At 42.6% G+C, this 23,838-nt stretch overlaps 1 protein-coding gene across 3 annotated transcripts in view; it reads left to right on the forward strand.

The window, feature by feature from the left end:
• Window positions 1-13,551, forward strand: part of SNX33 (sorting nexin 33) — a 94,562-nt gene extending 81,011 nt beyond the window's left edge. For all 3 annotated transcript variants that reach the window (XM_073619040.1, XM_073619041.1, XM_073619039.1), the window contains 2 exons: window positions 3,708-4,420; window positions 12,966-13,551. In XM_073619040.1, the coding sequence (XP_073475141.1) occupies window positions 3,708-4,420; window positions 12,966-13,219 (967 nt within the window). In that variant the 3' untranslated portion in view covers window positions 13,220-13,551. The remainder of the gene's footprint in view (window positions 1-3,707; window positions 4,421-12,965) is intronic.
• Window positions 13,552-23,838: the final 10,287 nt, after the last annotated feature.

Consider the following 23,838-nt stretch of genomic DNA (forward strand, 5'->3'; position numbering starts at 1 on the left):
ACTTGACAGTCTCTCTCCAAGCCAAGCGGTCCCTCCAGTCCACTCCAGTCTAAACAGCACTGATGGTCCCGGTCCCAGCCTGCCTTGCTCCCATACCACAGACCCACACACAAGGCTCTGGCCCCTCTGCTTGGTTCCATTGCACCATGACATCACGCGCCATGCTCAGGCCCCGCCTCCGCCAGAGCCACCCGATCACACTGTAGCAGGCACTCGGATGGTCTCAGCCGGCTCCAGACCAAGCCGAGCATCACAGCCATATTTTTTACTGGCAACCTTTTACTTTTCCTGGCAGGAGAACATTGCCTGTTTTTTATTGGCTGCCAGTAAAAATACTGACAGTTGGCAACACTGGTTCTGTGTAATATAAAATAAAAAAGTCAGGCATCTCTGACAAATCGGACAGTGTCCAAAAGATTCAAAAGCTTTCAGGTGGTTGAAATTTTCTACCATCTACCAAAAACTTAAAGCTAACTCCAGGAAACCTAAAAAAGTTTCCCTTGTGGTAGGGCTGTGCCTGCACTGCATGGATTAAAGTATAACTAAACTTTTTTCAATTTTGAATAGAGTGGAAAGGGATTAAAACACCTGTCAGTTTTTATTGCTGTCTGTGTCCGCCATTAGACCCCTTTCACACTGAGGCATTTTTCAAATAGCGCCTGAAAAACGGCCCGAGTGCTTTCACACTGAAGCGATGCTCTGGCAGGACGTTAAAAAAACTCCTTCAAGCAGCATCTAAGGAGTGGTGTATACACCGCTCCTGCCCATTGAAATGAATGGGCAGCGCCGGCAAAGCATCGCTGCAGCGGCATCTTGCGGGTCGTTTTAACCCTTTTTCGGCCGCTAGCAGGGGTTAAAAGCGCCCCAATAGTGGCCGAAAACCTCCACAAAAAACACGGTAAAGCGCCGCTAAAAATAGCGGCACTTTACCGCCGACGCCCCAGTGTGAAAGCAACCTTAGAGAGATTGACTTTTTCTGTGTGTCCTGTTTCACATTATCATTAAAAGTGAAAGTAAAAGAAAATTCCAAATTTTGGGTTGTCCCTGGAAAAATAATAGAGGGAAAATCTTCCAAAGGGGGATACTACTAATTCAGGTGAGCTGGGAGTCTCCAAGAGATTCCCTTAATTTGCAGGGATTTTTTCTCACTTCCTGTTTTGGCTGTGGGACAAGAAGTGAAGGGAAATCTCCCCAATGGGACAAAGATAGCAAAAATATACCTTACAGGGCTTCTAGCCCTTCCTTTCTCTACCCAAAATGAAAAAAAAAAAAACAACATTTTGCCTCTAGTTCTACTTTAAAGGATAAGTTCACCTTTTGACAAAAAATAATAAATGTACATTTTTTTTTGCAGGTAAAAAAATGTGCATTTATATTCTGTTATGTTGCAGGAGCCTGTAAAGCTTTGCGCCAGCAATCAGCAGATTGCTGTTGCCATGCAGGTCTCCTGTACCTCTCCTATACCCAGTGAAGTGAACAGGCACAGATGATACAGAGATGAAACAAATCTCCCTACATAAGTCTTACATGTATATTTGCTGTCTTCAGCTTTTTATAGTCTTTAGAAAGTGAACATCGTGTTAGAAATGTTTCAGCAGTAGGTGTGGAGTCTGAGCATACACTGTGTGTGAGCTGATTGGAGGAAAGGCACACACCACCCTCCACATAGAAAGAGGAACAAGGAAACCTGCAGAGCTGTGCTGTGAATAGACAGGCTCTCTGCTTCTCTGTCTCTAAGTTACCTCGCCAACACAAATTTCCAGCTGCTTTTATCTTCTGTGTCGGAGAGCTTGTCAGAAGTTATCATGCTGATAACAGAGGAATGGAGCAGCAGAAAGACACAGGACTTAGGGCTTTGGGGGGAGATAAGAAAACACTACAGATATATGTCCCCAGGTCAGATTTCATGAATGGGGTTCACATCCACTTTTAATTGTGACATCCCTGCATGTACGTATTTACTCATTCCAATGGCTGTGGCCTTTCCACACTGTCTGCAGTCCAGCTGGTAAAAATGTAGTACCATGTAGTACTAGACCTGCTCACTAACATCTCATAGAATGAATTGCTCCTGCAGTATGGGTACATCCCTTTCAAGTCTACAAGATGCTGGTGCTGTGGTGCAGGGGCAGCCTGCCACAGCCGTTGGAGTAGGTAAGTGAGAACATGTAAGGTGGAACAGCAGAGTGTAATGGGGGGGTTATATACAGTGTTCCTTATATATTTCTGAACGTTACCTTTTTAAGACAGTCCTATCAGAACACATATTTTGTTTGCACATATCAACTTGTGCTCATAAAAGCAGACTTTTTATGTAAAATGCAGGTCCACCCATTAGGTATTCACCATCCTAACTCTAAATAAAAAAGAAAATGTTGGGTTAAAGGTGAAAAAAGCAATCACCTTACACCCCAGTTTGCAGCATGGTTGCTAGGCAAGGGTGATGACATTCAGCCTTTTTAGATTCAGAATACTTTATTAATCCCAAAGGGAAATTATTATTTAATCGCGGAGGTAAATTATTAACAGGATCCTGGGATAGCCAAGTATCCCTAATCCAATGAGAACTTTCATGAACTGTGCAGGAGCATATTCTTTCCTCCTCTTTCAGGGATGTAGAGTTTATGATGGCATACATGAGGTTGCAGTAATATTCTCTTCCAGGTAGATTCAGTTTATGAAGGCATGCTTGGTTACAGTAATTTTCTCAACAATTGTCAGCCTCATTGCGATCTGTTATATTGCTTTTGGCGCTGCTCAAAGTAGAGGTGAAAGCATGTCCCTGTGTCCTAGAGCAGCGGTGGCCAAACAGCGGTAACGTTTTAAAGGTCCCCAAGGGTTCTGCTGCAAATCAACATTGTGGCGAATGTATACTGCCCAATGTTGTTTATAGTGTTGTTCTCAATGCACGCTGACAGTCAATACTGTCAGCGTGCATGGATACCCGATGCCTCCTCTGTAGTTCTGGCTCCTCTGAACACAGAGGGAGGCACCGGGATTAGTGGAGTGGAAAAAGGAGGGGACTTTCAATGGCAGCTCTGATCACAAACTGTGAAAGGGAGTGTGGAGCTTGAGCACATGGCTGGATAAGGAGGTGAGATTCAGTGATGAGTCTGTATAAAGCAGCAGTGTGGTGCAGAGAGCAAGAGAATTGTGTGTATAAGGCACTGGTCTGATCCAGGGGGATGGGGGCAGAATACCGGAGTGTTGCGTGTATAAGGCATGTCAAATTCATGTTAGTGGTCAGTGGGATTCAAAATTGTGAGTTTAGTGGTCTGTGAGGTCCGAAAGATTGGCTAACACTGTCCTAAAGCATGGGGTGCGGGCTTGTCCTGATACCAATCCAGAGGGCTAGTGAATGTAAATTGGAAAGGATCGTTGCTACTCCCAACCAGCCCAGGTGAATGAATGATAAGGAGCGTACTCAGCCTACATGTCTCCACCAAACCACACACTCTGATGCATTTCTCTCCCCACTGGTGCTTAGTCATAGGGTCTACTAAGCCCCGGTGGGTGGATCAAAATGCATCAGGGTGCTGAGTAGCGCTGATCCTTTGCTCTTTACAGTTGTCAGACTTGTGTTTTTTTGTTTGTTTTTTTTTTTTTTTATATTAAAGTGATTTTTACTATGTTTCCTATGTATCTCCTGTCTTTACCTTCTTCTTTTATTTTATTTATTTATTGATTTATTTTTCTCATTTTGTCAGGCTTACACCAGGGCACACCAATTCTCCAGTTTACCGAAGATACAAGCATTTTGACTGGTTGTACAACCGGCTTCTGCATAAGTTTACAGTAATCTCCATTCCACACTTGCCCGAAAAGCAAGCTACAGGACGCTTTGAGGAGGACTTCATCCAAAAGCGCAAACGTCGTTTGATCCTGTGGATGGATCATATGACCAGTCACCCGGTTCTTTCTCAGTATGATGGTTTTCAGCACTTCTTAACCTGTCAAGATGAGAAGCAATGGAAAGCGGGCAAACGACGGGCAGAGAAAGATGAGATGGTGGGTGCCAGTTTCCTGCTGACTCTGCAGATACCTACTGAACACCAGGACCTACAGGATGTAGAAGAGCGTGTAGATGCCTTCAAAGCCTTCTCAAAAAAGATGGATGAGAGCGTTATGCAGTTAACCGGTGTGGTGTCTGAACTGGCACGTAAACACATGGGTGGCTTTCGTAAGGAGTTTCAGAAACTTGGAAATGCTCTTCAGGGTCTTAGTTATTCCTTCCAGCTAGACCCTCCATATGGCACAGAACCACTCGTTGGTGCTATTGCTCACACAGGGCAAACTTATGAAAAGGTTGGGGAGATGTTTGCTGAGCAACCCAAGAACGATCAGTTTCGATTTCTTGATACCCTGTCTTTGTACCAAGGATTGCTGTCTAACTTTCCAGACATCATCCACCTACAGAAAGGTACGTTCAGAACGTTTTTCTTACAAGTTATAAGATGCTTCCTTCAACTCTGCTTTATAAGAGCACAATCATTTTTTTTTTTTTAAGTGTTCTTGCATAGCAAGACCACTTACTGTTATCTCACATATATATTATTATTATAGCCAAATTTACCACCTTAACTCCTCCCACAGTTTTTACACTACATAGACAAGTAATATACCAAAACGTGCGTATTGTTCGCGATTGGTGTGCTATTACTTTGTGGAACGTTTCGCCAAATGGTTCACGAAATATCGTCGTTTTTGCTGCGAAATTGGTCCCATAGGAATGAATGGGGAAATGTTCAAAGCTAGAGTGGGAGGTGACAAAAGCTGAAAAATCAGGACATGATTTCTAAACTGCCACCACTCCCTCATTTTCAAGCCCACCTACACAAATCTTATATCAAAACGTTCAGCTATCACTGCTGCCACTAAACATGTCCACGGCTAAGCCATAGTCCTGATAGTTTTCACAACATGACCATTTGTTTGTCACTCACGCCGTCCATTGACATTCATTGAAACTCTACTCATTTTTAATATTTCAGAGACATACTATGCATCAAAATCTAGGTCTGGGTCTTGTGATTCTCACAATATAAAGATCTTCACTGTAGGATTTATAGTTTTTAAAATACGTCCGTTTGAAGTACTGCACAGTTATTACAGCTATCATGATGCTGTGTATTGTGTATTGAGCAGTGGTTGTGAAGCATAAACAGGGCATGAGCATTGCCAGGAAACAGTGAATGTAAACACTGATTATCATCAAACTGATAGCACACCTTCACCTCCATTCTATGTCAAGATGCTGAGACCCCCCAAATGTATGTGGTCATACCTTCATCTGCTAGGTTTGATAATGCTTGTAGACTACTGGTGGAGGCAAGAACACTTCACACAATTTCCCCAGAAATTGTAGCTTTTCTAGTTGCTAATGATATATTATTTTGTTTGTACGGTCAACCCTCAATGGACATAAAAACAGATAAAGCAAAGTAAAACAATCACAAGGTAAACTAATGAGGGTGAGAGAGAAGCCAATGAAATATAATAGAGGTGTTGGGAGGAAATAGCAATTTATTTAATGGTAAAACCACAAGAGTCTCTTTGGCTGAGTCTTCAAAGGGTAAGCCTATGATGTTTCTGACAATTTTAATACCATAGAGCAGGACAGCTGACAGAATAAATCTAATTTATTAGGTTTCCTACGTACACACCGTAAAATAGATGACTTGTTTGACTTTTGTTGATGTTGGTAATTGCATATAAGATTTGCAGTTTTTGTGTATATACATGACATGCTGTGCTTACATCTATTTACAGTACGGTATATTTGTTTAATGTGCAAGCTGCCCTTATTAAATATAAAATGATGCTCTAAAAAGCATGAAAATACAACAAGGCTAGTACAAAAGCAGGATGTAGAACAAAAAAAGAAGAAGCAGCAAATGAGTATGATGTAACACAAAACAAATTACTTTATTTTACTATATATTTTTATCAGTTTAAAAGCTGTTGTAAACATATTGAAAACATGGAAGTCCATACTTGTTCTGTTATTTAATACGGCTCTTATTACCGGTCACATGCGATGGCATGTTAATGTTTGACTTATGGCATCATTTCATGCATTTACACTGTTCCAGTGTAACAAACACAGTTTGAATAATCCAAATTGGGGAACAATTTCAGATGATAAATACAACAAAGCTATAAAAAAAAAAAAAATGTTCCTGCCTAACGATGTCCTTTTGCCAGAAAAAGCAAAGCTGGACTTATAAAGGGAACCTGTGAAAGTATAAATATTAAAGCTACTGCTGATTTACTTTTGGTACAGACTCTGGGGCTATTCTGATCTTGGCTTTACAGTCGAACAAGGCACTGAGCTGGAATAAATATACAGGATATCAGTTTTTAGACTTTACTGACTACATGTATGTTCTAGGTCAGTTTTAAGAACAAGTTAGCAGTTGCAGCTCTAAAGCCGGCCATAGATGGTTCGATTCTTGGCCAGTTCAACGGGAACTGGCTGAGATTTGAACCATCGTCTATGGGCAGACTGATTGTACCCAAGTTGATTCATTGATTGACTTGGGTATAACCAGCATGTCGGATTGCTAGCATGTGATTATTACCAGCGTCTATAGCCACTAGCAATAATCACTGTGTTCTCCCAGCCTGGATGGCTCCCCCTACCAGGAGAACACAATAGTTCCGTAGAAGGGATTTCCACATCAACACTAAATGTGTTGATGGGGGAATTTTCTTTCCTACACTCAATGAATATCTTTCCTTCATCTGTGGCCTGCACTACATTCTTACAGGTGTACTTTAAAGTGTATCTAAAAAAAAAATAAAAAAAAACACAACAAAAACAAAAATTACTGCATTGCAGCTTGCCAGTATAGATATGATGGCTACATTATGCAACATTCCTGTGCGGCCACCGGTAACAATCAGTAGATTCATGCTGGTGGTTGTAAACACTGTTGCGCACACTGTGTGAACAGCTGCAGGTGTCAACGGCAGCTGTCGTATTTTTACTCCGTACAAATCAATGGCAGGCGCCGCTGCTGTTTGCATGTAACCGCTAGTTACATGTGAATACCAACCCTGGACTTAGTCAGGGTGCATGCTGGCTGCAGGTATCCAGCCAGTTTGTATAGCAGAAACTGTTGCTGCGTCCAGAATTGACATTTAGCCGCCTCTGAACGTCACAAACTCCCAGGTAGATGTAACCTTGTTTGTTTTTTTTCTTCCCTTATTTTTACCTACCGTATATTCTTTGATTATAAGCCGAGTTTTTGAGCACATTTTTTTGTGCTGAAAGTCCCCCCCTTGGCTTATACTCGAGTCAAGCACTTTTTTTGCAGCAAAAAATGTAATTTTCCAAACCGATTTTGGGGCCCCAAAGTCGGTTCGGAAAATGTCATTCTCTGCTGCAGAAAAGTGCTTGACATTTTCTGAACCGAATTTTGGGGCCCTGTATCTCGGGGCCACTTGGTGCTAGGAACCCCAAATTTGGTGTGCAAATCCAGTAGAACGAGTACCACAATATATCCATCCTAGCACTAAGTGGTCCCGAGATTTGAGGCCCCAAAGTCAGTTCAGAAAATGTCATTCTCTGCTGCAGAAAAGTGCTTGACATTTTCTGAACCGAATTTTGGGGCCCTGTATATCGGGGCCACTTGGTGCTGAGAACCCCTTTGGATATATTGTGGTTCTAGTTAGACTGGGTTTGCACACCAAATTTGGGGTTCCTAGCACCAAGTGGCCCCGAGATACGGGGCCCCAAAGTCAGTCAACTGTGTCCATCTGCAGCAATGTCATTTCGGGACCCTTTGGGGGCTACAGCTAGGGGGCATCTAGGAACCCTTAACTACTGAGTTTGAAGTTCGGGGGACCTATGGCTGCAAATGGGCACAGTGGGGCATGCAAATGGGCATTTTGACCCTCTTTTCCACTTACAGTAGCTGCGCATTTCTCACCCTAGGCTTATACTCGAGTCAATAAGTTTTCCCAGTTTTTTGTGGTAAAATTAGGTGCCTCGGCTTATATTCAGGTCGAGTATATACGGTACTTATTCTGACAGGAATGCACTCTCTAAACTAGAGTGACAGCGCCCACTCACTGTACTGCACCCATGGAGGGGGGGGGGAGCTTTTTTCCTAGCAGAGGAATTATGTTAGAACTACAAAATGCCTCCCACTCTCATAATTTCCAAAACACAGAGGGATATGTTGTGTAGTTGTTAATTTTTGTATTCTGACATACAACTAATGTACACTGTTTTCTGTCAATGTACCTGTTGATTTTTACATCTTTACTGAAAAATTTAAATATTAAACCATTGTAAAATAAAAAGCTTTCCTTAGCAGACAGCATTTCATACAGATTGCCCTAGGTGACGCCCACGTGTGAGAGGCCAAGTCTGCAGGATTGACAGAAAAGAAAAAAAAAAACGAAATCCAATGAGTAAAAGGGACAGGCCAGGGACAGTCAGGGTTGGGAGGAGAGCGCAAAATGGTGCTGGGCATCCTCCAGCCAGTAAATGAGGTAAAAATCAACCAAAAGTATCCCACTGCTCCATTCACATTAGCCCCAAACTTATTTTCAGCTGTAGGTGCTGGTCTGATTCGCAGCCAAAATACTAGTTATAAAAGAATGAATGACCGCACTCCAACTCACTGAAGATCCAAAACTTTATTGTATAAAATCAATCATAGTTACATAGTTGGTCAGTATGAAAAAAGACGCAAGTCAATCTAGTTCAACCATAAAAAAAAAATAATCATAATATATGCCATGTTTACAGCTCCATAAAGGCAGGTACCGGCATTAACGCGTTTCACATTACAAAGCGCTTAATCAGTCTTGATTAAACACTTTCTAGTGTGAAATGTGTTAATGTCTGTACCTGCCTTTGTTTAGCTGTAAATGTGTTTTTATGATCGATTTTCTATAATAAAGTTTTGGACCTTCAGCAAGTTGGAGTGCGGTCATCCGATTCTTTTTCACCAGTAAATGAGTTGGGCTCTGTCTTACTTGCTGCAGCTCCTAAAGCAAACTGTGAAAAGCTTACAGTGAGCAGTAAAATCAGAGTAATGAATTTTTGGAGAGGTGCCTGTACAGATGTAAAAAACTGAAAGTGGTTGTAAACCCAAAAAAACCCAAAAACAAACCCTGTAAAAAAAAAACGCATTGTGAGCTAGTATGCATTGCATACTAGCTCATTATGAAATACTCACCTTAGATCAACGCTGTTGCAGCGGTCCCCGCACACCGCTGTGACGGGCGACATGTATCCCAGGGTTATTTCCGGGTTCGCGGGCTGCGGCGCTGTGATTGGCTTACCTGTAGGTACAAGTGGTGTAACTAGGTTTACAACCATTTGAAGGTAAGGCTGGAGTTCAGGTTTAATGGATCAAAAGGGAGCAAGTAAAAGAAGTTCATTGTTCGGGTTTGAATACACTTTAAAGTGGTTGTAAGGCCAGATTTTTTTTTTTTTTTTTTTTTATCTTAAGGCATTCTTTGCATTAAGATAAAAAGCCTTCTGCGTGCAGCAGCCACCCCTAATACTTACCTGAGCCCCATCTCTATCCAGCGATGTCCACAAGCGCCTCAGACGTCCGGGACTCTCCCTCCTGATTGGCTGAGACAGAGCAGCAGAGCCATTGGCTCCCATTGCTGTCAGTCAGTCAGTTAGCCAATCAGGAGAGAGATGGCAGGGCCGAACTGCAGCTCCGTGTCTGAATGGATACATGGAGCTGCAGCAAGCTGCTTGCTGTGGAGGCACTCAACAGGATGGAGGGGCCAGGAGCTCCAGCCAGGGACCCGAGAAGTGGAGGATCTAGACTGCTCTGTGCAAAACCAACTGCACAGGGCAGGTAAGTATAACATGTTTGTTATTTTAATAGAAAAAAAACACGAGACTTTACAATCACTTTAAAGCAGGACTTCAGTCATTTTTTCATCTTTCCATCTATTAAATCTTCTGCCCTTGTAGTTTTAAGTTTGGATAGTAAAACATTTTTTTCTGCCACTAAATACCTTATACATCCCACTTCCTGTTTCTTGTCTGGTCATTAGTCTAGGCTTATGACATCATGCACAGCTCTCTCTCACTCTCATGAGTTTGCCAGGAAGGGAGGGGGGTGAGTCATAAGAGGGCCAATGAGAGCTGCAGAGCTGGAGGTGTATGTCTGTGTAAATCCTGGAAGTAAACAGGCAGCAGCTTCAGCTGCCCACAGTTAAAATGATTGCAGCCAGACTCAGTGGAGGAAGATTTCTGCAGCATATTTGGCAAGTACAGAATCACAGTATATATAAAATAATATGCAAAGTGGTTGGAGGGAAGCTTCAGAATGGCAAAGATGTTTTTATTACAAATTATGTGAGCAGACTGCAGTTCCTCTTTAAGCTAACTCCTTGGCATTGCCAAACTTTTTACCCTAAAGACAGTTACACTCTGGGCAGCCTTTTTAAAGATTTAAAAATAAAAGCACTTAAAAATAAAAGCACTGTATCAGAGCAGATGCCATGAGGTGGCGGTTATTACGTTATAAGCCAGAAGACCCCGTGTGTTCTTCGATTTAGTTTTACAAGCAGTGGTCTGCTGTCTGGGATAAATCATGCCAAACTTCCATCCCCATAGCAAGTGAGGGCACTTCAGAGGTCATTAAGAGCACGTCTGTTGGGCAGGGTGCTGGCAAGTGGGTGTGGCTTAATGATGAGTTTTTTTGGGCTTTTTAAAGGTAATAGCAAACATTGTGTGACATTTGATCTAAGGCAGGAATTTTACTTTTTGAAAGTTGATCATGGCTGGTACCTTCACATTAAGTTCTGCATCCCGTTCTGTACACTGATGCAGCCACCAAACCTAGGCACATTGGGTTATGGAGACTTCAACGCTTGTTATACCCAACAATATTTAACCCCCCTCTCCAGTGAGAGAGCCTCCAATAATGACACATTCGTTGAGTTGTGGGACATTACTATGGAGTCTGAGCAGATGTCTAGGCCTGCATCATGGCATGCACATGGGAAGTGAAGCTTAAAATACACCTGTTATGAGGGAACTAAGGAGCTCGCATTGCCAACTTCATTCTGAAAATGTTAGATGTCTGGCTGCTGTGCCAGGTGTCTGAGTCCAGTGTTTTCTGAATACCTGCCCTGTAACATGTATGCAGATCGGAAACACAGACATCCTTCTCTGAATACACCAAAGCTGACCATACATGACTTTTTTCCAATTTCTGCTCAGTTGGCCAAAATTCAAGTCGGCGTTGGCCCTGTCGGAACCAACTGGCTCCACAAACTTCGACTGAAAAATCAAAGAAACCGGGTAGAAAATCGAATGCCTTCACAGTTCGGCAAGAAGGGATTTCTCCATCCACACTGTTTAGCATGGCTGTAGGAATCTATTGGTTATACTGTTATTAGATCTGTGTGTGTATTGCTAGCTTAAGGGCCCAATCTAAAATGGAGAGCGGATACTACTACAGTATCTGCTAATACTATTTTTTTTTTTTAAACACCGTGCCTGAATTTTACAAGTTAGTCCTTGTTTGGACTAGCTTTTGGGAGTGTAAATAACACGCAGTTGAGCCCCTTTTTTTAGTGCCTCCAACAGCAAATGGGGGTGTTCACAAGCCACAATCACAATGCTGAGCACCGGCAGCGAAAATTATCTGACATGTTGCAGTAGGTGGATGGAAAGCCAGCTGAATGCAACCCATTTAAGCAAAGGGGAAGCACCACAAATGCCTCAAATGTTTGTTCGCCAATAATGGGGGTAAAACAAGCAATGAGGAGTCGTCGCAACCACCTGTCAATTGTCTCTGAAAAGTGATCTGAATGCTGATTGCTTTTCAGAGGAGCGGCAATTTAGACGTTAGCCTATCCTTATTCATACTGCAGGCTGCGCTGTGTCCCAGGTGGTTTATGTGGGAAATCTTCATGTTGCTGCAGAGGACACCTCTTGATAGGAAGAGAGCTCAGTCACATGACCCCCCCCCCCCCCATTCATTACATCCAATGAAGCTTTGCTTGTTTCTAATTTCTGAAGCCAACAGTTATTTATTTATTTTTTTAAGCAGCGGTATGGCTGTGATAAGTACATATTGCTGATTTTGCTGGGCCCCAAAGTATTAATAATAGAGTGTCAGCCTTCAGGCCTGTCAGCTTGCATTTTCAGAAGGAGACGTCAACAATGGCAGACTCCAGGCCCCCTGTTACAGGTTTCCTTAAAGTGGATGTAAACCCGAAATGTATTTATTTATTTATTTATTTTTATGTCATAATGTAGAGTATAAGATTGCCTATCAGTTGAGCCCAGTCTTGTCACAAAGAATTGATCCATCTCTGAGCAATCCTCTTTTATTGTTTAGTGAGATAAATCTTGACAAACTGAGAAAAACTTTGTCAAATCCTCCCCCTTGCTGTGAGTGACAGGTGATTTACATATCTCGCGCACTAGCCTAAGACATGCATTATTTTTTAATTCCCACCCCCACTCCTTTCTTCAGCAGCTCTGCAAGGATTGGCTGTTCCACCCCTCAGAATGATTTGGCATGCTGAAGTCATGTGGTTACTTTCCTGTCTTTTCACTGGATGTTAGAGATCATAGCAGAAGTTCAGTGTAGGAAATACACAGGAGAAAATGCATATTGACAAGAGGAGTGTAGAGGTGGGCGGGGAGTCTACTGACATCAAGACTCCACCCACCGAGCTCCAGACAACAGACCCACCCACAGAATCTGCAGTTTTTCACCTCTCATAACAGACAGAGGGGAGACATTTGACAGGTAAAGATACATGCAGGAGGCATGTATATCCTTATAGATAACCCAATGTCATCCTTTCTAAACTACTGCCATAGGGGTTTACATCCCACTTTAAAGTAAATTAGGCAGATTAAAATCTTTCCATAAAAAGACAGGTTTGCTTTAAACCTAATGGAAGTGACTGTGGGGAGACTTCATACTACGGCTTACCCTTTTTTTGTCTGTCTTACTCAGGAGCATTTGCTAAGGTGAAGGACAGCCAGCGAATGAGCGATGAAGGGAAAATGGAGCAGGAAGAAGCCGACGGAATCCGGAAGAGGTCCCGCATAGTTGGATTTGCTTTGCAAGCAGAGATTAACCATTTTCACCAGAGGAGGTTGCTAGACTTCAAGCAGACGATCCAACATTATATAAAGGAACAGATACTCTTCTATCAGAGGGTCAGCCAGGAGCTAGAGAAGACTTTACAGTTGTATGAAAACATGTGACACCATCTCTAGTTTTTGGGAATTTGTCTTTTGTTTTTTCTTTTCTTTTTTTTTTTAGCCAACAATTGGTTTGGCATTGTCCAGCGGATACATTCCTGATAACAAAGGCCATCTTTTTTTATTACCATGTATACACCTGGGTGCCTTTTACAATGAATGGGACTAACTAAAATTGATGGAATTTAGAGGATATCTTTGAGTTTTGAAAGACTGAGAAAAAACTTTTAAAAATGTGATTTTTAGCAGGTGTTAATATTGGTAAAAATATATATTTGACAAGATGCTGCTGTTTATGTAAAAGAGCAAAAATAAATCAAAGCTTTATCCTATATTTCTAGAGGTCAGCTATATACAATGGAGGATAAGGGATCATTGACAAACTGCTAGGATCTTGTGGTTTCAGTGTCATTGGAAAAGAAGTGCAATCATCACTTACAGACATTTTGTGAGCTAAAATAACTTTCAGCTTCAATCATTTCACATGACTAGGACTAGAGGGCCTCATGTAGAAAAACTGGACTGAAGGGTGATAAAGGTGTTGCATGAAGGAATTAGTTATTTTGACTGTAAGTTTTATAATGAAGGATAGATAATGAATGTAACGCTGGCCATACACCTAATAAACTGGCACAATAATGTTTAGTGGGTAGCCCTGTTGGTGCCCTCCAGCCTGACATTATTCAGTTGAAAAACTGAAGTAGCCTGGTGGAAAATGGTCAGCTGAACAGCAGCTGCATCCAATCCAATGCAGCCACTGTTTGGGTATTCTGGCTGTCAGAGTACAATAGCCCAGCAGGGTGATGCATCAATCTGTGCTGAACAGTGTAGATCAGGGGTCTCAAACTGGCGGTCCTCCAGCTGTTGCACTCTGCCTGTGGGAGTCATGATGGAACTGTCAGCCTTGCAATGCCTCATGGGACTTGTAGTTTCGCAACAGCTGGAGGGCCGCCAGTTTGAGACCCCTGGTGTTTATGGAAGACTCTGTTAAGCTGGCCATAGACTGTTATAATTGTGACCTGTACAGCAGAATGGGCCAAAATTCTAATGCCCCTTACACACGGTCGGACTTTGTTCGGACATTCCGACAACAAAATCCTAGGATTTTTTCCGACGGATGTTGGCTTAAACTTGTTTTGCGTACACACAATCACACAAAGTTGTCGGAAAATCCGATCATTCTAAACGCGGTGACATAAAATACGTACGTCGGGACTATAAATGGGGCAGTGGCCAATAGCTTTCATCTCTTTATTTATTCTGAGCATGCATGGCACTTTGTCCGTCGGATTTGTGTACACACGATCGGAATTTCCGACAATGGATTTTGTTGTCGGAAAATTTTATATCCTGCTCTCAAACTTTGTGGGTTGGAAAATCCGATGGAAAATGTGTGATGGAGCCTACACACGGTCGGAATTTCCGACAACAAGGTCCTATCACACATTTTCCATCGGAAAATCCGACCGTGTGTACGGGGCATTACAGTGGCTGGTCCTGCCAGCTCAACAAAAGATGATTACTTAATCAACTTTTGTCAAAAGAGCGAGGTTGGAAAATTGTTGACTGAACAGCGCTTGCAGCTAATCAACTGCAGACACTATTTGGGTATTCAGATAGCTGGCATTAGTGAATGCAATAGCCTGTTGGGGAGTGAACCATTCATTAGCGCCATTTGTGTGGCTAGAGTAATCTGGCCACAGGCTGAATAATAGATATCTATTTGTTCCAGTGGTCTCCAAACATTCTAAGCAAAGGGCCAGTTTACTGTCCTTCAGACTTTTTTTTTGGGGGGGGGGGTCAGATTGTGGTCATTGGGGGTAGAAAAGGTCCCGACGTCAGTTGGAAAAAGAAATGCCCCAAGGTTGGTGTCAGCAGGGGGAATTGTGGCCCATCATTGGTATCAGGGGAAGGAATTGTGCCCCATTATTGGTGTCAGTGGGAGGAATTGTGCCTTATCATTGGTGTCATTGGGCCCCATTGTTGGTGTTGTTGGTAAAAATTGTAATCCATCGTTGGCATCATTGGGTGGAATTGTGCCCCATCATGGCCACCATTGGAAGGAATTGTGCCCCATCGTTGGTGTCATTGGCAAGAATTATGCCCCATCATTGGTGTCAGTGGGGGGAGTAGTACCCCAAGGATAAAAGCAAGCAAAGGGCCTCATCTGGCCCCTGGGCTGCAGTTTGGAGATGACTGTATTAGTATATGGCCAGGTTTATAAAAAACTCTAATAGTGTATAACCAGCTTAAGTATATGGCTGCTTGTTGTGGTCATCATCTCTAATTTGTTCTCTTCACTGATCAGAATTCAAATTTTTAGTGTTTCAGTTCAGTCCTGTGGTGAGATAACTTCATTGCCGGTGTTTCGTCAGATTCGGCGACCCGACAAAGTGTGTAACGGAAGTGACGCTCCGTTGCCGACATCTTGCTACACCCCGCACTCCTCCACAGTAAGGATACAGTGAGAAGGGGGAAAGCGGACATCTTGTTACACCCACCGGAGTTTTGTACTTTACACTTATATTTAACAGTACAGTGAGTTTATATAGTGAAATACTGTAGTTAGAACTCCATCTGACTGGTTAGATGTTGAATTTTAAAAGCAGAGGCAAGCCTGCAGATCTCACAGGTTTGCTAATCTGACAGAAGTTTGCTGCTTTTAAAATTAAACATCTAAACATTCAGACAGAGTTCTAAGTACTGTATTTCACTATATAAACTCACTTTACTGTTAAAAATTAGTGTAAAATGCAAAACTCCGGTGAGTGTAACAAGATGTCCGCTTTCCCCCTTCTCAGTGTATCCTTACTGTAGAGGAGTGTGGGGTGTAGCAAGATGGCGGCAACTAAGCGTCACTTCCGTTACACATTCTGGCGGGTCACCTAATCTGATGAAACACCTGCAGAGAGTGATAGTCTGCTTATATCCAGTGCCTCTGTGCATGTTTCTGCTGTGTGTGGGTGTCACTGGAAGCCTCTCCAAGCATACAGCACAATATGCAGAGTCTTCCATTTCCTTTCTGCAGTTATGGCCGATGACTGCCCATTCCCGTCCAGCAATACCTTCAAACCTACCCCCTGCAGTTGCACAGTTCAGAAAGCCTAGATAATGTAGCTGGATATTGGCATGCTGCTTACTCCTGTGTGTATGTATGTGTATATATATATATATATATATATATATATATATATATATATATATATATATATTGGTTTTGTACTTAGTGAGGTCTGCTGTGCATTATTTAGCTGAAGTCTAATGATAATATGTGCGCCTTACAGGATGGCTGCTTCTAATGTGATGGTATCACTTCAAATTTCAATGCAATCCAAATTTCATTTTAAACATGAAAACATTTATAATACAATAATGAATGACCTTCACTGTTTTTGTGTATTTTTTGTGTGACAGTATTTAATAATATATTTGTTTCCTCATATAATTCTGTATTCTGCTTAAGCAGTCCTTTCAATGTATAGTACATTCTCATCCTGGTGTGTCCCAGGAACTAGGCTTGTAAGCAGTCAGATTTGCTGTCAGTGGTACGCAATGGCCCCAGAAGTAATGGGTGTGACTGTGTGTCATGGGCAGGGTGTAGACTGAGTCAGTGTTTGTATAGATCTGCCTGCATACACGCACACACTGTGTGTGCCCCGGAGGGAGTGATGTCACCCATCAAGAATGCAATCCATTCAGAGCTAGGCAATACTAAGAGACAGCCAAACTGTTCAGTAGACTCCCTGACATTACTAGAGGAGCCTGTACAAGATTAAGGTACTAGGTCTGTGCAGTTCATGTGTGGGTTGTAACATGCTTACCTCTAGAACACATAGATGCATTCAATAGGAGCTGTGCACTTATGTGATGATAGGACGGCTTTTATTGTGGATAATGGAGCAGTGTTTCTCAACTCCAGCCCTAAAGGCGCCCCAACAGGTCATGTTTTCAGGCTTGCCATTATTTTGCACAGGTGATTTGATCAGTTTCACTGCCTTAGTAATTACCACAGCCATTTCATCTGAGGAAAATCCTGAAAACATGACCTGTTGGGGTGCCTTGAGGACTGGAGTTGAGAAACACTGTGATAGAGTACATGCACAGCATGGGAATAATGCACTAGATTGAAAGGATCAATGCACTTTTTTGCTGTCATATAATTTTGGATGCACTCCAAATTGTCGGCCTAATAGGTACTAAGACACTGATTGAGACCAGGCCCCGGTAAATTCTTCCATGCCCCAACAATAAAAGTTTTGGGGAAACAAAATATGTGTGCAATTCTGTACGGCTCTGGATGGGGCTGGATTGCACTGCAAAGGAAGAGGGTTATGGTAACTCTGCAGCAGACTTGGTGGCCCTCGGGGCAACTGTGGAGGCTGGTCTCTCTAGGAGGTCTTTGCAGGGGCATTGTGAGAGACAGGATGGCATTGTGGAGGCTGGGTCCTCTGTGAGACACTGTTGGAGACTGAGGGCACTATAGGGGACTAGATGCCCTGCAGCAAGCTAGAGGGCATTGAGAGTGGTTGAGCAGCACTGTGGGGGCTGATGGCTCTCGGGGGGGGGGGGGCCCTGGGAGCACTGTTGTACATTGAGGGCACTACAACCCACAATGAGAGGTTGGTCAGCACTATGGGAATTAGGAGGCACTGTGACAGGTTAGGGTATTTGGAGCTGGCTTGAGGCCTGGTGGTTGAGAACCACTCAACTAAGACATCCACCCTGGAATTTGTTGTCACGCTTTACAATTCCATAGGAGATGTAGGAATGGGTCAGGGCAGTAAGCATGCATTCCACATCCTTACCGCCCTGACAGTGAAAAAACCCCTACGCAGCTTAAGGTTAAACCGCTTCTCTCGGAGTCTCATAGTATTGCCCCATGTCTTCTTACACTCCCTGAGACTACAAAGCTTCATAGTTACGTTGGGATCGCTGTTGAGATACAGTGGAACCTTGGTTAACATGTAACACGGTTAACGAGCGTTTTGAAAGAAGAGCAACTTTTTTTTTTTTTTTTTTTAAATCCTGACTCGGTTTGCGAGTGTTGTCTCGCAAAATGAGCAGAATTCAAGCTAATGGGGTGTGCAGTACCGCATTTGGCCAGAGGTGCGGGGGCGCCGATGACACTCGGAACAGTTCGGAGCCATTTGGAAAAACTCAGAATCACTCGTAAATACTCAGTTCCCGAGTGTTTCCGAGCCTTTCCAGGGGTTTCCGAGTTCAGCCAAGCTGTCCCTGAGTATTTCCGATGCTCTCCGGCACCCCCCTACCTCTGGCCACATGCGGTATTGCATGCAGTAGAAGTCAATGCGGAACAAATTATCTTCCTTTCCATTGACTTCTATGGGGAAACTCGCTTTGATATGCAAGTGCTTTGGATTACAATCATTCTCCTGGAACGTAATCCAAGGTTCCACTGTATTTGTATATTGCTATTATATCTCCTCTCAAGCGTCTCTCTTCTCCAGTGAGAACAAACTCAGCTCTTGTAGTCGTTCCTCGTTTATGGAGGTCCTCCAGTCCCCATATTAATTAGTTGCCCTTCTCTGGACTCTCTCCAGCTCCAGCACATCCTTTCTTAATATTGGTGACCAGAACTGGATGGAATACTCCAGATGCAGCCAAACCAGAGTTTTATAAAGTGGCAGGATTATTGTTTTATCCCTGGAGTAAATTTCCTTTTTACTGCATGCTAATATTTTGCTGGCTCTGGTAGCTGCAGCTTGACACTGCATGTTATTTCTCAGTCTGTCTTCTACTAGGACCCCTAGATCCTTCTCCATCCTGGAATCCCCTAGAGGTTCTCCCCCCAATAAGTAACTTGCGTCATCGCCACCCTTTTGTTTACTTTCAGCGGTTGGCTGGGGAATCTCACAGCCAGCTGCTGTATGGGAACCGGGTTTAGTCATTGGTTAGTATGATGCCGATGGCCGCCAGCTTCATAGCAACCAGGTTGCTCTGTGCAGGAAGCTGTCACATGCATGATAAATACCCAATACTAAATGCCCTACTCTGAGCACTGGCATCTCTCTGAACACCTACACAAAGTTGGTCCTAATTATCGCCAGTCTCATTATCTGCAAACTTGCAAAAATTATTTTTGAATTTGTCACAATAGTGGCCGATTCCTAAAAACCATCACAAAATTTTCGGACAACACAATTCAATGTCAGAAGTGACGTAAGGTGTTGAATTGTTTTGTATGTGTTCTTTTAGTCTTGCTCTTCAGATATATATTTTTTTTTTTGCCAGAAAACCGTACTAATGAAAAGAAAATCGGACGTTGTGGTCACATCCAACAAAAATTTTGGAGCCTGCACATAGTTTTTGCCTGCCGAAAATTCGTAATCGGCTGTCAAAAGCAGCATACTAATGATCAGCTGCTGCACCTGCAGGGTTCTAATGAGGAAAATTGCAGGGTCTGCATCCCTTTTTAGATGTGATTTCCCTTTGAGAGCATCACACAAAAAATAACATTTTTGTTGCAGGGGATGCACAAAATCTGGCTTGCATCTTAGTGCAGACTTCTGGGAAAATCAGTAATCCAATCGCACAAGCAAGAAATTACATTTCTGGGGGGCGTTCTGTACACATTCTGTGTACAGAACCCCTCCAGGTAGCCATATTGCATTGCATTTTACAGAAAATGACAGCTGCAGATTGAAAAGGAAAAGTAATTTTTAATAACATTCAATTACAATATGACTTGTGTCCAAATTGTACACGCTGTATTTTTTTATTTCTTTTTTGCAAATTTTTTTTTTTTTCCAGGTACGTGGATTTACCCTTTAAAGTAGTAGACTTAAGAACTGCCTGAATCAGACTCACAAGTCACAAGACTTTTATGAATTAAGCGGAGGCCTTTTTAAAGGGACCATAACTCTGGAAAAGTGTCATAACTGCTTTGTTAAATCCCCCCGTCAGTGTCCTTTATGAGCGGGGAGTCACAGCTTACTATCGCATGTCATCTCAAGTACAAATATGTGGTGATCTGTGAACTGTAACAGTGCAGAAAATCCATACAAACTGTAGACAGTTAATGATCATACAGAGTAGACATTTGCACATGTCTGTGAAATCATTGCTAAATTGTGGGTTGCTGCTTATCTTGTAAAACAAAGCTCCACATTTATTTTTTTTATATCAGAAGTGGTAGAAGTCTGTATCTTGGCAAAAATCACTATAATTAAGACACAAAGAACTCATTTATGGATAGGTAATACAATAGGCCTTATTTATCAACATGCATACTGCAGCACTGTCTGTGTCACTCTGTACCCTCCAGTCAGATTCAGAACTTATTCTTCATCTTGTCATTTTTCAACAGACGTTTCAATCGGGTTGGTGGCTTTAGAAAAATACAGGCTAGTCTAAAGCCTCGTACATACGATCGGCTTTTCGGACGACCGTTCTTACGTTTTTTGTTGCATGCTAGTCTCATGTTGAAAGTGAAGAGGTTACTCACCATATGAAAAATTTTCTTAGGACAATATACAACTTCAGAAGTGATGTCATGTGTTTGAATAGTTTTGTATGTAGTCTTTCCTTTCTGAGCATGCTTGCTCTTACGATTTTTTTCGTACTAATTAAAACAAAAATTGGATGTTGAGTTCAGGTACGACAAAAATTTTATAGTCTGCACATCCAGCTTTTGTCGGACAAAAAAAAACTGAATCGGCTGTCGAAAGCACCATTCTAACGATCCGAAAATCGACAGATCGTTCGGACGAAAATTATCTTCGTTTTTCGTATCCTCCTTTTACTTGGGACACTTTGCTAAATAAGGCACAATTAACCACTTGCTGACCAGCCGCCACAGTTTTCTGCGACAGAATGGTCGCTTCACCCTGAGGCCACTAGGGGCGCACGCGCTGTTCGCCCCCCAAGCTGATGCGCGTGCCCGACGCACTGTTTGCCGTATTGTAAGCGGGATACTTTGTGGCATTTGTGTATTTTTCTTCAAGTGCCTCCTTATTGTGCATCTTGAAACAGCAACACCACATGTTTTCAGAGAGTCCTGTATTTCACCTGAAGTTATTTGTGGGTTTTTCTTTGCATCCTGAACAATTTTCCTGGCAGTTGTGGCTGAAATTTTAGTTGGTCTACCTGACTGTGGTTTGATTTCAACAGAACCCCTCATTTTCCACTTCTTGATTAGAGTTTGAACACTGCTGATTGGCATTCTCAATTCCTTGGATATCTTTTTATATCCCTTTCCTGTTTTATACAGTTCAACTACCTTTTCCCACAGATCTTTTGACAATTCTTTTGCTTTCCCCATGACTCAGAATCCAGAAACGTCAGTGCAAGACTGGATGAAAGATGCAAAAGTCTGTCAGGAGTCCAAAAACCCATTGACCTTTTATACACACACACCAATTACAAGAAAACAGATCACAGGTGAGGATGGTTACCGTTTTTTTGAAAATTCTTTTTATTGAGTTTCAGGTTTAGATACAAAACATAGCCTATTGGGCATACCCAGGCTCGGTGAAACAATATTGTGAGAAAAAAAAAAACTAAAAAAAAAAGGAGAAACAGAAAAGCAAAACCTCTTTACGGTAGTGCCGTTGGTGGCACTATAACGAAGCTCTATGCTCCAGTAGCTACTAAGATTGTTAGAGTATTATAGGTATCAGCAGCTCAGGGGTAGCAGTAAGTCATATTATATAAGAAGGAAGTCACAATAATTAGGCAGGTGGATTGGACATAGGTTGAACTGCATACAAAATACGTACACCTGGTCTATTGTAAGGTAATCTATTAATCGGGAGAGTCAGGGTTGGTAGACAGGTCCTCTACCCAAATGTCCCAGACCTTGTGGAATTTTTTGGAGCAACCTCTCGTTAGGTAGGTTGCCTTGTATAGTGGTAAGTTGACATTAATTAATTTTTTCCACGAGCTTAGGGTTGGAGCTGAAGGAGATTTCCATTGGAGCAGAATAATTTTCCTTGCATAAAACAATAATAACCCTATCAGCGTTCTGGAAGCCCGAAGATGAGCCAAAGTGTCCACCAAACCCAGCAGACAAACCTCCACCGTACGGGGCACATGAATGGTGGTCATAGAGCGTATGTCCGAGACCACCGCTTCCCAGAAAATTTGAATATGAGGGCATTGCCAGAATATGTGGATAAAGTCTGCCGAGTCTGCTGCACACCGCCAGCACTCTGCAGAGACGGAGGGATATATTCTGTGTAAACGTGCAGGCGTGACATAGATCCTATGTAGGATTTTGTACTGAATTAACCTGTCCCTTGTAGAAACCAGCTGTGAGAATGCACACTCCCGTGTTTCTTCCCATCCTTCATCATCTAGGTCAGGGACATCCAGCACCCATTTAGATTTGAGAGTTTCCAACCCTGAGTGGATAGAGGGAGCCATTGTCTTATATATGGTTGAGAGGGGTTTAGTGAGACTATCATCTCTAAGTATTTCCTCTAGGTTTGAGGTATAAAAAGCTACTGGTTGTTGTTTAAATTGAATTTGAAAGGCGTGTCTCAATTGTAAATATCTAAAGAAGTATACGTTAGGGAGGTCAAATTGCGTTTTTAAGGTGTCAAAGGGTTTCAGTTCTCCGGCTATACATAGGGCGTAGGTCTTGGGCCTGCACCCAGGCTTTTAATACCGCCTTCATGGCTGCAGTCAAAAGAAGGGAGGCAGAGGCCCCTCTATATAAGAGGTTTTTAAGAGCCTCAAAAGAACCTATGCAGGAAGCTTCTAATACTACTGCCGCATTGGACTCATTCTTTGTGAGACAGTTATGGGCATGTGTGAGCATTGCTGCCAGAAAATATTTGTAGAGATCTGGGCATGCCAAACCTCCCTGTAGCCACGGTCGCTGCAAGACTGTCAACTTGAACCTCGGTTGTTGTGAGCCCCAAATGAAAGCAGTTAAACTAGAATGAATTATTTTAAAGTATTTTTTGGGAATCCACACTGGCGCATGCCGGAGCACATAGAGAAAACCAGGTAGCAACTTCATTTTAAACAGCTTTATGCGCCCTATTAAAGTCAAAGGGAGATTGGCCCATGCTTTCAATTTAGATTTCATATTGTCGAGAAGTGGGACTAAATTTAAGACAGAATACTCAGAAGTATCTGAGGAAATCTGAATACCCAGGTATCTGATCCTGGGTGACCATACTAAAGGTAGGGCAGGGTCAGCTCCGTCTCGGGCCTCTTTGTCAATAGGTAAAATTTGTGATTTTCCCCAATTAATTTGTAGTCCAGAATAAATGGAAAATTCAGATAGTATACGCTTCTTTAAGAGATGGCCCTGGGTCATTGAGAAACAATATGAGGTCGTCTGCACACATTGCTATTTTTTCCCATCAAGGTTCCTGCATGGATACCAATGACAGTGGAGGCTGCTCCCACCGGCTCCATCACAATAGTGAATAGACCCAGAGACAATGGGCAACCCTGTCTTGTACCCCTCCTAATTGGGAAGGGGTCTGAGAGCTTGCCCCCTATTTTAACTTGGGCTGAAGGGCAGGGATATAACAACTACACCCATTTCAAAAACTCAGGCCCGAACCCCATAGCCTCCAGTACTGAGAGCATAAAAGGCCAGGCCACAGAGTCAAAGGCCTTCTCAATGTCAAGTGCTGCTAAGACTC

The sequence above is a fragment of the Aquarana catesbeiana genome, linkage group LG03 (assembly GCF_042186555.1).
Source record: "Aquarana catesbeiana isolate 2022-GZ linkage group LG03, ASM4218655v1, whole genome shotgun sequence".
Taxonomy (NCBI): Eukaryota; Metazoa; Chordata; class Amphibia; order Anura; family Ranidae; genus Aquarana; species Aquarana catesbeiana.